Genomic DNA, 13,758 nt, shown 5'->3' on the forward strand with positions numbered 1-13,758 from the left:
AGAGGAGCACGGTCTGCTCTGCAAAGCTCATTCCAGCACACACAGCCCAGGAAGACGCCCCGCTCATGTGAGCTCTGCCAACAAGGACGCACCTTCCACAAAGCCCACCAGACATAGGGGCCAAGTAAAGAACTCAGGAAGAAGTCCTGGGAAGAGTGCTGGTGGGGACGTCTACATAAATACAAAACCAAGACTCATCCACTGCAAACCATGGTCTCCTGGGTCCAGGCAGAACTGCAGCATCACCAGGAACCCAGACTTGCCTGGGGTCAGAGGCCCTGCTACTTTCCAGCGACCAGACCTTGCAGGATGCGAACGGTGCCCCCACATGGCACTGTCAGGATTTAATGTATCCACACAAGGTAATTAGAATAGGACCTGGCACTCGGTTAAAGCCTCAATAAGTGGCAGCGATTATAATTACAGAACAAAATACACTTAACTCATGGTGACAACTAAAGTAATGCAAATCAGGAGGTAAAGAAATATAAAAGGGCTATTTTAGTCCGCTCAGGCCGCTGTAACAGGACACCACAGGCTGGGCAATTTAAACAACAGACATTTATTTCTCACAGTTCTGGAGGCTTCAAGTCCAAGATCAGGGCCCTGGCGCGGTCAGGTTCTGGTGAGAGCTCTCTTCCTGGCTCGCAGACGGCTGCCTTCTCACTGTGTCCGCAACACGGCCAAGAGCCAGTGAGCAATCTTGCCTCCTTATTAAGACACTAATCCCAGGACGAGACCCTGCCCTCATGACCTCATATAACCCTAATCACCTCCCAAGGGCCCCTTCCCCAAGTATCATCACGCTGGCGTCTGGGGCTTCAACAAATGAATCGGGGGAGGACACAATTCATTCCACGGCAAGGACTAACATCTCTACCCTACCTAGCAGTAAACAAACAGATATGATTTCATTAAAACTTTTACTTTTTTTTTTTTTTTGCACTCAGCCACTTAACGTTCTCATCCTTTTTGAAGGGACAGTGGCAGAGGGAGAGAATCTCAAGCAGACTCCACGCCCAGAGCCGAGCCGACGCGGGGCTCAATCTCACGATCCTCAGATCATGCATGACCTGAGCTGAAACCAAGAGTCAGACACTTACCCAAATGAGCCACCCAGGCACCCCTCATCATTTTTTTATGTTCTTGGTCTCAGCAATACCTCCTAAAAACTAGTATTTCCATCTGAGAGGTTCCCCATTACTTTCACTTTCAAGCAAAATTAAAAATTTAGTGAACAGTATTTAAAGAGAACGTGAATTGTAATGGAAGTATTCCCATTGATCAATCCATGTGTCCATCCTCCACGGGCTTAACGAGAGAGGTCTACAGTGGCAGGTCACCTAACTGCACTTTGGTTATTTCCGGGTGGTGGACTCATGATTTTTAAGCTTTCTTTTTTTAAACACACACACCCACACACACAAATCCACTTAATAAAACTAAGTATTTCAAGGTCAGCAGAAAGCACTCTTGGACACTAACTCTAACTAAAGTGCTCAGCACACAGAACTGTAAGAAGATCAGCATCACAACACGGCGGTGGGGTCACCGACCACTTAAAGAAGTCACTCTTGCAATGTAGGGTGACAGCACCAGGCCTCACGCCTGCTTTGTAAAATACTTCCGACTCCTTTTCGGGAGATCAAGACAAAGATGCCCATTTCGGGGTACCTGCACCGTTCAGAGCCTGGGCAGTGTTTCATGATGCTCTCTCTGCAACCTGAGAGGTCATGTCTACCTAGAGACTGGAATTCAGTTAATTCTTTTCTTCCTGTTATCATACCTCTTTGAACAATCCCCTCTTTGCTCTGCATGTCTAGTGGTTAAAAAGATGTGCTGTGGAATCAGACTGTCTGGGACCCAAAGCCGGCGCTGCACCTACCAGGTGTGTGAGCCAGCGGGCTGCTATGCTCTGAGCCACCCCCCTCCTGTCCTGGGAGGGCCGCCAGAAACACTGCATGAAGGGGTGAGGGCTCGACAGGGCCACTGATGATTATTACAGTGACAAGTGCTGAAGACCACTAACTTGATGGGAGCAAAGGAAGAGCTGAAGCACCCACCTGCAAAGGAAGGTCCCGAGAACAACGGGCATCTTCCCCAACCTCAAGCTTCTCACTTCCAATGGTCTTACCCCAAAGGCACACCTAAAAGGCCATTTTTACTCTTAACAATTTTTCGACCTTCAGTTTATTCCAAACCTTAACCTGTGACAGTTCTCACGGGTTCCCATTCTTTGGAATTTGGTCTCCGTCCTACGTTCTTGTTTACATCATGCTTGCACGTAGAACTGTACATCAGTCTCTTGTGAGTCAGTCTTTGATGGAGACACAAAGTCCCTAAACTGATTCATCATCAGCTTCCTTCCAAGAGACAACTTATCACAATATTTCAGGATCTCTGCATTTCACAGGCCATGGAAGGTATCCTCTTTTATACGTCGGCCATCACTTCAGAGTTGTCCCTCAATTTTTAAAAATCTGTTTGCTTAAATTTAGAGAAGATGTCTATAACCAAAATACTCCTGCATTGCACTATGGCTCCCATCTCTGCCAGCTCACCACGTTCCTGCTTCTTGCTCCCGATTCGAGCACATCTGTTCCCCTCCTGGGGAGGCAGGGGTGAAGTGCACGGGCTTTCCAGTCCAGCACGCCCACTGGGAGGCTGCAGCTCTCCTATTTTCTGGTTGCAACATGGGAAAGATGCTTCATCTACTAAAACTTACTCTCTCTTTACAACGAATTATTGACAAGAAGAAATGGGAGGAGGCGGTCAACAAACGCTCACTGGTCCTGTTTTTGGCTTTCAGCAGTCCTCAGTTAAAACAGCAACTCATCAAATGCTCCGTTTTTCCTAGACAGCAATTTGCAAGAAAAATCCAGATGGGAGGAGCCCTGCTCCCTCCAGGCCAGTCCTGGAATGTCTGCAAAAGCAGGAACTTCAGCATACTACAGCAGCAGGACTGGCTTCTGGTCCCCAAACCCTCCCCAACAAAGCTCACCCAAGCCCACCTCCGGCACCTTCGTCATCTGACCTCGTCATTTGACTGTCCAAGTCCTTACAGGAGGACCCTGGTTCTCCCTCTCCCTCAATCTGCTCTCTCTCTTCAGAAACACAAAAAAGGAAATGGCCCTCTACCGACGCAATGAAGCCGGGTTCGCAGGGTGAGTCGCTAAAGCCCCTCCTGCACATCTTGAAGAGGTCTCTTTCACCGAACACCATCTGGGGCTCCCTGACATCAGTGCTGGAATGATGTCAGCCTGGCTAGGCTTCAGTTTTCTGTCTGCTGAAGAGGAATGGTGTCATCCATTCCTGCTCCGAGACACACAAAACTCACGGAAATTCATGCACAGAGCCGAGCCCCCCGCCGCGAGCCACAGCGGCCGCTGCGTGCCTGAGAAGACTGGTTGGCCGGCAAGAGACCGTCCAGATTCTGTCACCAACCCAGAAGGCAGAAGCGCCAGACCACCACCTCCAGGCTGGACTAGAAGCTTGGAGCTGCACCGAGCTGTTCCGTGTTGCACTCTGCCGTGAACCGAGACCACGCTTCGTGTGCTATTGAAACAGCAGCCCTTTGAAAAGGATATCCGCCAGAAACTCAGAAACACCATTTCTAGAGCTTTTTTCCAGTGGTGGCCTGCTGAGCACCACAGCTTTTGCTGTTGCTCCAGTTTGGATTTATTTAGGCAGCAGTTACTGAATCAAACACTGTGTTTCGAATAAAAAGTCTAAAGTTACTCCAGGTTGGTGCGTCCAAACATAAGGCTATTTAAGTTTTCCTTAAAATTAAATGCAATTAAAATCCAGTACCACAGTTGTATCAGTGACATGGCAAGCGCTCCATGGCCACAAGGGGCCAGCGGCCACTGCGCTGGGCCACACAAAACCAGAGTCTTCCCATCTTCACAGCGTGTGCCATGGGACAGTCGCTCCAGTGCCACACTGCCCCGTCCCTCGCTTTTGCTTTCCTCACGGTTCACAGAACGGAAGTAAGAAGCTGCCAAGAGCTCGGAGAAAGGACATCCACTCCTACTATGTGCACAGAACCAAAAATCCTAAACAACTTTCCACAAGTCGCACGTAGCGACACAGCTGATACAAAAGAACAGAGTGGCCCGTGAAGCTCTGGAAAGATGCTTAATTTAAAACCCACAGAACACGTTACTTAGGCACTGTAAATTTTTAAAATCTGAAAAGAATGCCTTGACTTAAAGGAAAAGTGTCTCCACAACATCGCATGGTTCCCTGAAGACTTCGAACTTCAGGCTTTAGCACTTTCTCGGAGAAAAACTCTGGCCTGAGAGGGGAACTTGTATTTTCAAACCCGGAGCAAAAGGCTTTTTCTGTCCAGTTGGCAACGAGCCCCGCCTAATTTTTGGTTTCAATTTCCTCAGAGAAGAGAGGAGAAAAGGGAAGGAAAGGAGTGGCCTTCTCAAGCCTCCACGTCACAGTTCATATGCACTTCCAAGTCTCCTTTACTTGGAACGTCCTGCCAGGGGATGTCGTAGACCTAGCTCCACGGGTGGGGAAACCGAGGCTGAGAAGTCAGAGCCCACCAGGAAACCAGTCAAAACCAGGCCTGCGAATGAAGCTGCAGGGGTGTAGGATGCAGGCGAACCGAGTGAGCTCAAGGCCACAGGCTTGCCTCCCAATGGTGGAGGAAGATTCCAGCCAAACGGTTCCGAGCAAAATGAACGGATTTGATCTTTCATTTCCCTTCCACTCCTGCATCCTGGCCATTGCTTCCGATCTACAGGATTCCAGAAACATCTGAAATCTCTCTCAAATACGGAAAGACAGAAACCACCTCCATCCCCATGTTATCACTCAGGAAATTAACACCAGTCTTAAACCGCAGGAGGCCTAAATGGTTCCACAGCGCGGCTGACCTGGGAATTAAAGCGAGCACAAACCCACAATAAAAAGGCATGTTGCTGACAATGAAAGACATTCCCTGCCAATGGGAGCCTCAGAAGCACTCCCATCGAGTCGGCCCGTCAGTGCGGTGATGGACAAACTGCGCTGAGACCCTGTGCGCTGGGACAGAGAGCGGCGCCTCCTCCCGCCACTGGCACGGGAGCACCCGCCCCGGAGCTCAGGACAGCCCCACGTGATCACAGGACACTGACCAGGTGGCAGAGGGACAGGCAATGTATCTTCATACTTTCCTCAGTTTTCTAACTTTGCCATGGTGAGGTATTAATTTTATAATAACACAGAAAAACCGGCTACATCTAAATGGTCGCGCATTTCAAATACAGAATTTTCTGAAAGCTGTCTGCTTCTGAGTTCTACACTGCAAGCTATAAACCTGGTCTAACCACACTCTTTGGGAAGATAAGCAGATAAACTACAATCAACTTTACTTTAATATTCTGCATTTAAATAACTTCAGAGTTGGCAATCAAATCTTCAAAAATTCTAAGACAACAAAAGTTATCTTTAGCACCTGATTTAAACGTTCTAACCGGCCGCCCCTCATTAGTTCATCTAAGGGGTCAGCCCCTTTCACTCCCTCATTCACCCACTCCTCAGACACTTATTCAGAGGTGGCTAGTAGCACCCACGTGGCCCTGCGAAGACACAGCCCCTCCTCCCCAAGGGGACGCGGGAGACCAGTGGTCAGTGGTCAGCTGTGTCAGAGCGGCAGTCACTCCATAGGAAGGGGCCAGGAAAGGACTGCGTGGGAGTGAGCTTGCTCTGAAGCGAGGCCCCCACTCCTATGAACTTGGGCTGCCGCACAAGCGGTGCGGGGTCTTGTGCAAAGCAAAGATGGACTGCTATGAACTGAGACCTAAATTCCAGGGGCAACTTGAGTGAATCACCAGGCATCCCTGCCTATCCCCGCCCCAGGAATGACAGCTTTCCGAAGCTGGCCAATGCAGGGGGCCTCATGAACAGGGCTTTTCAATTGCCGTGGTTCTCATGTATTCATTCAGATGGCTTTCATGTACACTTCTCTTAGATGACATGAGAGGCACAGAGAGGCACTGAGATAGAGTCACTCTGGTTGCCTGAGTTCAGTCATGATGACCAAGCCAGAGGACAGGACCAGCAATCTACTGGAGTCATCACAATGGGCCGGAGTCCAGTCAAGGGAGAGAGGTGCTGGAAAAGAAAACCACATCCTGCTCATTACCTAAGGTGGTTAGGTCTAGGAGCATGCCTCCAGGCACGGCAGGAAGCCTCCAGAAGATTCCACGCCCTGATCCTCAGAACCTGTGGCTAAGACGAAATCATCACCACTCCTGTGATCGTGCTGTATTATCACACGCCCTTAAGAGAGACAATTACCTGGGTGGGCCTCACCCAATGACCCGAGGCCTTAAAGCAGAGGGCTTCCTCTAGCTGGCGAAGACACGGTCAGACAGATCCAAAGCTCTGCTGCCAGTGCGAAGATGGAGGGACCACAAGTCAAGGAAGGCAGAGATGGCTTCATGGAGCTGAGAAAGGCCCCCGGCTGGCAGCTAGCAAGGAACTGGGGACCTAAGTCCTGCAACAGCAAGGAAGTGAATTCTGCCAATAGGAATAAGTTCGCAAGAGGAGCCGGAGCTCCAACCACGAATGCAGCAGCCAACACCTTGCCTACAGCCTGGTGAAAGCCTGAGAAGGAAGCCAACCCAGCCATCCCAACCTCTGACACGCAGAGTCTGTAACACAGTAAATGAGTACTGGGTTAAGCCACTAAGTTTGTGCTCATTTGTCCCACAGCAACAAAGAACAATTGCAGCATGGAAATCTTCGAGTAAGACATTTAAATTGCAGTGCAAATCCCACACTGTGGGAAGAGGCACCCTGACCATCCTAGCTGGGACGCACACTGGCATGGGGGACGGGTGTCTTGGGCAACTGTCTCAATCACCAAGCTCATCTATCTGCCTTCAGTCCAGTGCCACACTCACTCAGCAGCCTTGGGAGAAGACCAGAGCGTCCCGAGGGGCCTCTCCAGGGCATCAGCCAGCAGCAAGCTCCTCGGGATCCCGTTTGCATGACACAGTGACCCCTCACCTGTCAGCCTGCGCTCCGTGCAGCAGCAACACCACATTTCCCAACTTCAACATCGCAGGCGGCTATTTGTTTTGTCTAGTTTTTTAACAGCCCTCTTTCATTCCGTGACTAAAAACCAACAAACAAAAAAACCCAACAGATCCTAAAAAATACAGACCTAACATACAAAAAGTCCTCATTTCCCAGAATAACCATGACACCTCCTCCCATCGGACGTCCACGACTCCATTTACAATAGGGACCAAAATTTCTTATTAATTAGTGACCCAAAGGAGGTCTGAGGCTTTACCTTGAAAAACCCTAAAGTTAGGAAAAATTGATACTTTAAAACATTCACTTAAAAATTAGTTTCCAAGGCACTTGATCACAACCGTGTTATTTCTAAGAAACAAATGGCATTGCTGGGGTACTGCTTTTCCCTCACAAGCTCCCAGCAGCAAGATGGGGTCCATTCCACCCCTTCTGCAGCCTGAGCATTTTCTGCAAAAAACATCTGAGGTCTCCATCTTCCCCAAGGACTCCTCCTGTTTCATCTTCAGCCTGTTTCATCTTCCAATCCTTTTCCAGGGCGTCTGTCCTGCCCTCCTCCACGGCAACCCCTTCTCCAAGTGTCGGCAGTCCTGTGTCCGTCTTCACTTATCAGTGACTGGGTGAAACTTTCCCCAACTTCATCACGGCCCGCATCTCGCACTGGATTTTTCGATCTCACTTTGCAGTGACAAGCGTACCGGGCAGGAAGAAATGATGCTGTTACTAAGGCGGGAGGAACCTTTGAGGAGGAGCTGATTCATATGGTCAGGACAGGGGCACATGTGTGCACAGCTTCCATCCACAACCTTATACCTGGGGGGTTACAGATGACAAACACGGAGAAAACAAGGCCTGTGCGGGCCACTAGCACCTTGCGACACAGGTCTCGTACTAACCTCTCCCACATGTCCTGTGGTGCATAAAGGCGGGGACAGGACTGAGAGCGAGGCAACAGGAGTGACCATGCTGGACTCTGCCATGCGCCCTGCTGGGCCTTCACGGGCGCCCTCCCACTGGGTCCCCACAGGGACGCGCTGGCGGAGGGGATCACATGCGTGCAACTTCAGGTACTGCCAAGTCAGCTGGACACACAGAGGGAGAGGAGGGGTCCCGGATACTCCTCCGGGCTCTGACTCTCAGAACAGAGCGAAGACAACACATGGAGTCCTGCGGCGTGTGGCTAGCCACCCTGTGAACGACACGGGTCCGTGTCTTACCAACTTCAGATGAAGAGCTGAATATTCTTTGAGTGAACAGAAAATGTCAAAAATTTAAACACTGTTGAAGGCCCTGCAGAAAGGATGCTGCATGATGGTTACACGCTGCAGGCAGGCCAGAGAGGACAACCTACAGAAGGCCAAAGCCCACACAGAAGCCTGGTCAGGGCCCGGCCTGCAGGAGCCTGCCGAGGCTGGGGGTCTTCCCTCATTCCATTGCGCTCTTCCCGGGGCTCTACAGGGCACCAGTGAGGGCGCAGCAATGCACCTGGGGTCCGAGCTCCCACCCTTCCTCAGCTGGGACTTTTTTTTGCCTTTCAGCTGATGAGGTTTCTGAAGCTGTCAGGACTGACCAGGGCAAAGTATCAACACGTCGCTGGGCCACGGGGGGTGGAGGTGAGGGCCCGTGAAGGTGACGGGGCCAGAGGCTGGGAAGCGCAGGGCCCGGGAGCCCGTCCACACCTGCCCGTGTCTCTAAGTCAGAAGCCCAGATAGCACATTTAACACCATTGCCAAAACAGAGGTTTGAGAGTTAACGGGAATACGGAGCAAGAACTAGAGCAGCCCCACGAGCAGCACCTGCCCTGCACGGCTTTGAGGGTCCCAGCTCTGATCCCCGTCCTCCTCGTTAGCTGCTTCTTCACCTCACTCAAGGCTGAAAGCAGACTGGCAAGCTCATGAGGCCAGGCACCAGCACGGTTTCTAGAACAAACAGCACGGGCTGCTCCAGCGGCTACCACACAAATGCCCGACCGGCTCTGGCTGGTGCTACGCAACCTCCTACAGCAACAGGCAACTGCTTATCCTTTCTTGAGGACTACAGACGTGGTCCTTCCGGAAATGCCTGTCCTGGGACTACACAGTAAGTCTGAGCTGCTGCCCACCAGCAAGGCTCCTTTCTACTAACCAGGCCGACGGCGCTCTCATCACAGTTCTTTCCCTTTCTGAGCTATAGATGAAACACATGGTGGTGGCCTTCCGCATCGCTCTGAGTAAGCCGGTGGCCAGCGGCAAGTTCTAGAAAGACTTCTGGATACCAAAAAGTGAGCTGCCACCAGCCCAGCAGACCTCCGCGGAAATGGTCATCAGGAACGCCAACGTCCTCTGACCACAGGCATAGCCCCACAGTTCAAGTGCTACTCTGGCTTCCTACTCCTCTGCTCTGTCCCTCCTAAAACACCGGCCTGCTAGAAGCATTCAGAGTAGCAAACCAAGAGGGGGCACCCCACCCTTCTAGGCACAGGGCAGGCAATCCTAGCAGGCTCCTCCTCTAGGCAGAGATGGCCACAAGTGGACAGACCCCGAGTGGTACACATCACCCACAGAGGCAGGCAAGGAAGGGTCGGCAGCCAAGGAGAGAAAAAGGAGCATTACCAAGAGCACGACTGCACTGGCTCCTGTTCAGGTAAGTGAAACTGTGGAACTCTTGGCTACTTCAGAACCTACTCTTCAACCCCACACGAGGCCTCTGAGCAGAAATCTCACACGCCAGCAGGGGGTGGCAGGGCAGGAACCTCAGCAGGTCCCCCGGCAGCGCCCAGGACAGTAGCGCCCTGGAGGTATGCTGAGAGGCTCAGGCTTTGTAGTCTTTAACCTAGGAGGACCCCAGAGATGCCATCACAGGGTTCTAAAGGGGTCAGACCTAACCAAACCTGCTGACGGAGGAGATGATCCCACTGGCAGTTCTGGGAGAGGCCCAGAGGCTGGCAACTGTGTGTTAAGAGGACTACCTCGGGCCACTGGACCAATCTCCACTAAAGGTGACAAATCAGCACAAGGGTAAAGAGAAGGTGCAGAGGATCTGATAAAAGACTAGACTGGGGAGATGGACAAGGAGGAGAGAAGATCTGCACAGCTGGACAGGGCAGACTGTGCTAGTGTGTGCTGGGCAGGGGAACTTATGGAGCGCCAGGGCTGAGAGTCAAGATCAAGAGACGGGTGTCTTCCAGGCCAACCGCTGCCTCAGATCCTAGCAAAGAACCTGGTACTTAGTGGGCTCATTTATTAAGAAAAGCAGCAGCAAGGGCACCTGGGTGGCTCAGTCAGTTAAGCGTCTGCCTTCAGCTCTGGGTCAAGATCCCAGAATCCCAGGATCCAGATCAAGCTCCAGTCTTGGCTCCCTGCTCAGTGGGGAGCCTGCTTCTCCCTCTCCCTCTCCTCCTCCTCCCCACCCCAGGCTCCTGCTCTTGCTCTCTCTCAAATAAATAAAACCTTAAAATCTTAAAAAAAAAAAAAAAAAAAAAAGGCAACAGCAACGTACATACTGAAGCTTACCAAAAACCTAGGGATAAGAAAACAGCTTCCAGGGCCTGCGTAATTTGCAGAAGGGCATGATGCTGCCACTGCCAGCAGGTCAGGGAAGAAGCGAGTCTTGGGACTGTCCGGACCCCAAAATGCTCTACAAGTGAAGACCACCTGTCTTCCTATTTTCCTAGCGCTAAGACAGAGTCAGTTCCAGGATGGAAAACTGTAGCCCTCCACCCCCCACCCCGCGCCCCAACAGAGGAACTCATGTATGATGTTACACATCAAGAAATTGCTCCCCACCACCTCTTCTTGGACAGTTTGATAAGTAACGACAGGAGGAAGAAAAGCCAAAGAAGAATGGCTCCTACTTGGGACTGAAATGCACACTGGGACTTCAGGAAATTTAAGAAAGTAACACTTCTAACCCAAATCAGGTGAAACAAATTGCAGGACATGAAGCTCTTAGACTATCTCATCTGCTTTAAAATAGTATCAACTTACGTATTTGCAAACTTGAATAAACATACTTACAAAAAAATAGTTACGTTAAGAAGTAATCTCAATATCTACCAATTACTACGTTTGTAGAACTCTAGTATTTGTAGAAAACACTAATACCTTGCAAAATCCTTAGGCAGCTTTTTAACCAGCATGCAACTTGCAAAGAAAGTCTTTGATTTAAGTCTTGAAATACTGACATAAAATCTATGTGCAAATGCTTTGTTTCTAGGTGCTCAAAAAAGCACAGGAAGGCAAAAGGGCTGGGTAGGTACCATTCCCCCCTGAGCAGCCTCACCTGGGACTGCTTCAACCCACACTTCCACCCGCATCCCCCACGTTTTGTTTTTTTAACCAGTCCCTGTCATTTGTAACTGCGCTAAGCTTAAACAGAACTTCTAATTCCCTCTTGGCCAACGTGGAAAAATTTTAAATAAAAATGTCATCTTCCAAAGGATATGTGCTACAAACGTTTTTGTCTTCTTTGAAGGCTATCAACTACTTTTTAAAAACGACAAAAGATGCTTTTATGTTAATTTCTGCATAAAATTAAATAATACACAACCCCTCATCCAAAAAATTTACTTGTAAATTCACTGTTGGTTAAATTGTATCACTACCAAAACAAAACAAAACCCAAGAAGAATCCTCTTCCGAAAGGATTTTCTCAAAAAGAAAAAAAGTTATTATTTAACCAATATTTGCCTTCAACTTGATTCAAGTTCCCAGCAATACTAAAACCATCTGCAGCTGACATAAAGCTCCACACGCATCTGCACCCTACTTTGACAAAGGGTCCCTAACATGTCTTGGGGCGAGAAAAAAAAGTGAAGTATCCGACACCCCCTTCCAGCGGCACAGGTCGGGTTCAGCGGCCCCTTTTCCTGCGCTGTCACTTTTGGGTTCCGAGCAGCAGATGGCCCGTTTACAAGAGGAATTTAATTTTTAATGAAACGGGAAGCCTTCCGGCACAGAGTCGGGCCCGGCCTCTCCCGCGCGCGCCCCGCACTCACCCCTGGATGCCGGGGCTGTACGCGCGGCTCTTCCACGGCGTGCCGGGCCGAGGCGCCTGGGGCCCGGGGCCGCCCCCTCCACTCAACGCGGCCGCGCGGCTGCCCGACAGCAGGTAGTTGAGGCCGTAGGTGCTGGCCTTGTTCTCGCGTTTCCGGCGGCCCGGGTGGAACTGGTGCTGCGGCGGGGAGCCGGCGGGCGCAGGGCCTCGCGGCCCGGGGTGCCCGTTGGCCGCGCCGGGGGCGCTCGGCGGGCCGTCGGCAAAGTGGAAGAAGGCGCCGCCGCGGCCGCCGCCCGCCCGGCCGAGCGAGGCGCTGCTTGAGGACGACGACGAGCAGCCCGGGCTCTCGGTGCCCGACTCGGCGTTGGACGACGACGACGACGACGACGACAGCGACGGCGACTTGTGCAGGCGCCGGGCGCCCTCGGCCGCGGGCCCGAGCGCCGTCAGCAGCGCGGGGGGCAGCGCGGCGGGGCCGGGCGCGGGTGGCGGGGGCGACGCGGCCGGCAGCGCTGGCCCCGCCAGGCCGCCGCCGCCCATCCCCGCCGCCCCCGCCGCGACCGCCGTGTCCAGCGCAGGCGAGTTGAGGCAGAAGTAGGACGCGAAGCCCGAACCGCCGCGGCCCACGCCCTGCGAGGTCTCCCAGATCTGCATCCACAGGGCATTGGCCGGCCCCTTCTGCTCGGGCTGGATCCAGGCCACGCGCGGATCCATCCACGCGCCGCCCCGCGGGCCCGCGCGCCCGCCCGCCCCGCCGCGGCCCCGCCCCCGCCGCGCCCCGAGCCCCGGCCGCGCCGCGCACGGACGGACGGACGGGCCGCGGGCGGACGGGCAGACGGGCGCGCGGGCCTGCGCCCGCGGCTCCGGCCGGCTCGCGTTGGCGGCTCCCGTCGGGGTCCCGGCGCGGCGCGGCGCGGGGCGGGCCCGGGGCAGGCCGCGGCGGGCGGCTCAGGCCTGTCGGGCTCCCTTCACGCGGCGCGGGGCGGGCGCGGGGGCCGCGGCGGCGGCGGCGTTCCACACGGGCCGGGGGGAGAGGCCATCGGAGAGGGGCGGGCGGCCGGGCCGAGGGGGCGGGCCCAGGCGCCGCGCGGCCCGGGACCCGCGGGAGGGCCGCCGCCGTGCGCCGGGCCCTCGGTCACGCTCGCACCGCTCGCTCCGTGCTCCTGCAGCGGTGGCGGCGGCGGCGAAAAGACACTCTCGGCGGCGACAGGGCGCGGGGGAAGGAGGGGGCGCCGCCGCCTCCGCTCCAATGAGGGGCGGGGAGGGAGCGGGGCGGGGAGGAAGCGCGGCCTCCCTCGCCGGGGCCGGGACGTCAGTGCGCACGCGCGGCCGATTTCAAATCCTCACTAGACACCGCCGCCTTGGTTACCGCGCGTGCGCACTGGGGCGCTTCCCCCGTGCGGACTCGCGGGGGGGGGGGGCACCGAGTCGGAAGGAGACGCGACTGGGAGGGGCTGAAGGGGCGGCGGCCCCCGCCGCGGCGTGGGTCCTTCTAGACTAGACTTGGCTGCGGTGGGGCCAGGGAGAAGTGAGGGGGCCGCTGCTCTGCCTTCGTCCCGGTTTCCTCCGCCGGCCCCACCTCCCGCCGCGAGCAGGCCGAGGCGTGGAGACATGCGCGCTGGGGCCGGGGTCCCTGGCAGCCGCCCGGTCGCGCTGCGCGTGCGCAGAAATGAAACGCCGCCGCCGCCGCGGCCGGGTGGAAGTTTCCGCGCAGCCGGGCGAGGTCGGGGATCCCGCCCGGGGCCG

At 54.0% G+C, this 13,758-nt stretch overlaps 1 protein-coding gene across 2 annotated transcripts in view; it reads right to left on the reverse strand.

The window, feature by feature from the left end:
* The window catches only part of TENT4A (terminal nucleotidyltransferase 4A), a 45,663-nt gene extending 32,888 nt beyond the window's left edge, over positions 1-12,775 (reverse strand). The window contains exon 1 of one of the 2 annotated variants that reach the window (XM_045795929.2): positions 12,014-12,775. In XM_045795929.2, coding sequence (XP_045651885.1) covers positions 12,014-12,726 — 713 coding nt within the window. In that variant the 5' untranslated portion in view covers positions 12,727-12,775. The remainder of the gene's footprint in view (positions 1-12,013) is intronic. The other variant, XM_045795928.2, reaches the window with a different exon arrangement.
* Between the last annotated feature and the right edge of the window lie 983 nt (positions 12,776-13,758).

The sequence above is a fragment of the Ursus americanus genome, chromosome 15 (assembly GCF_024610735.1).
Source record: "Ursus americanus isolate L20-20 chromosome 15, mUrsAme1.1.p, whole genome shotgun sequence".
Lineage (NCBI taxonomy): Eukaryota > Metazoa > Chordata > Mammalia > Carnivora > Ursidae > Ursus > Ursus americanus.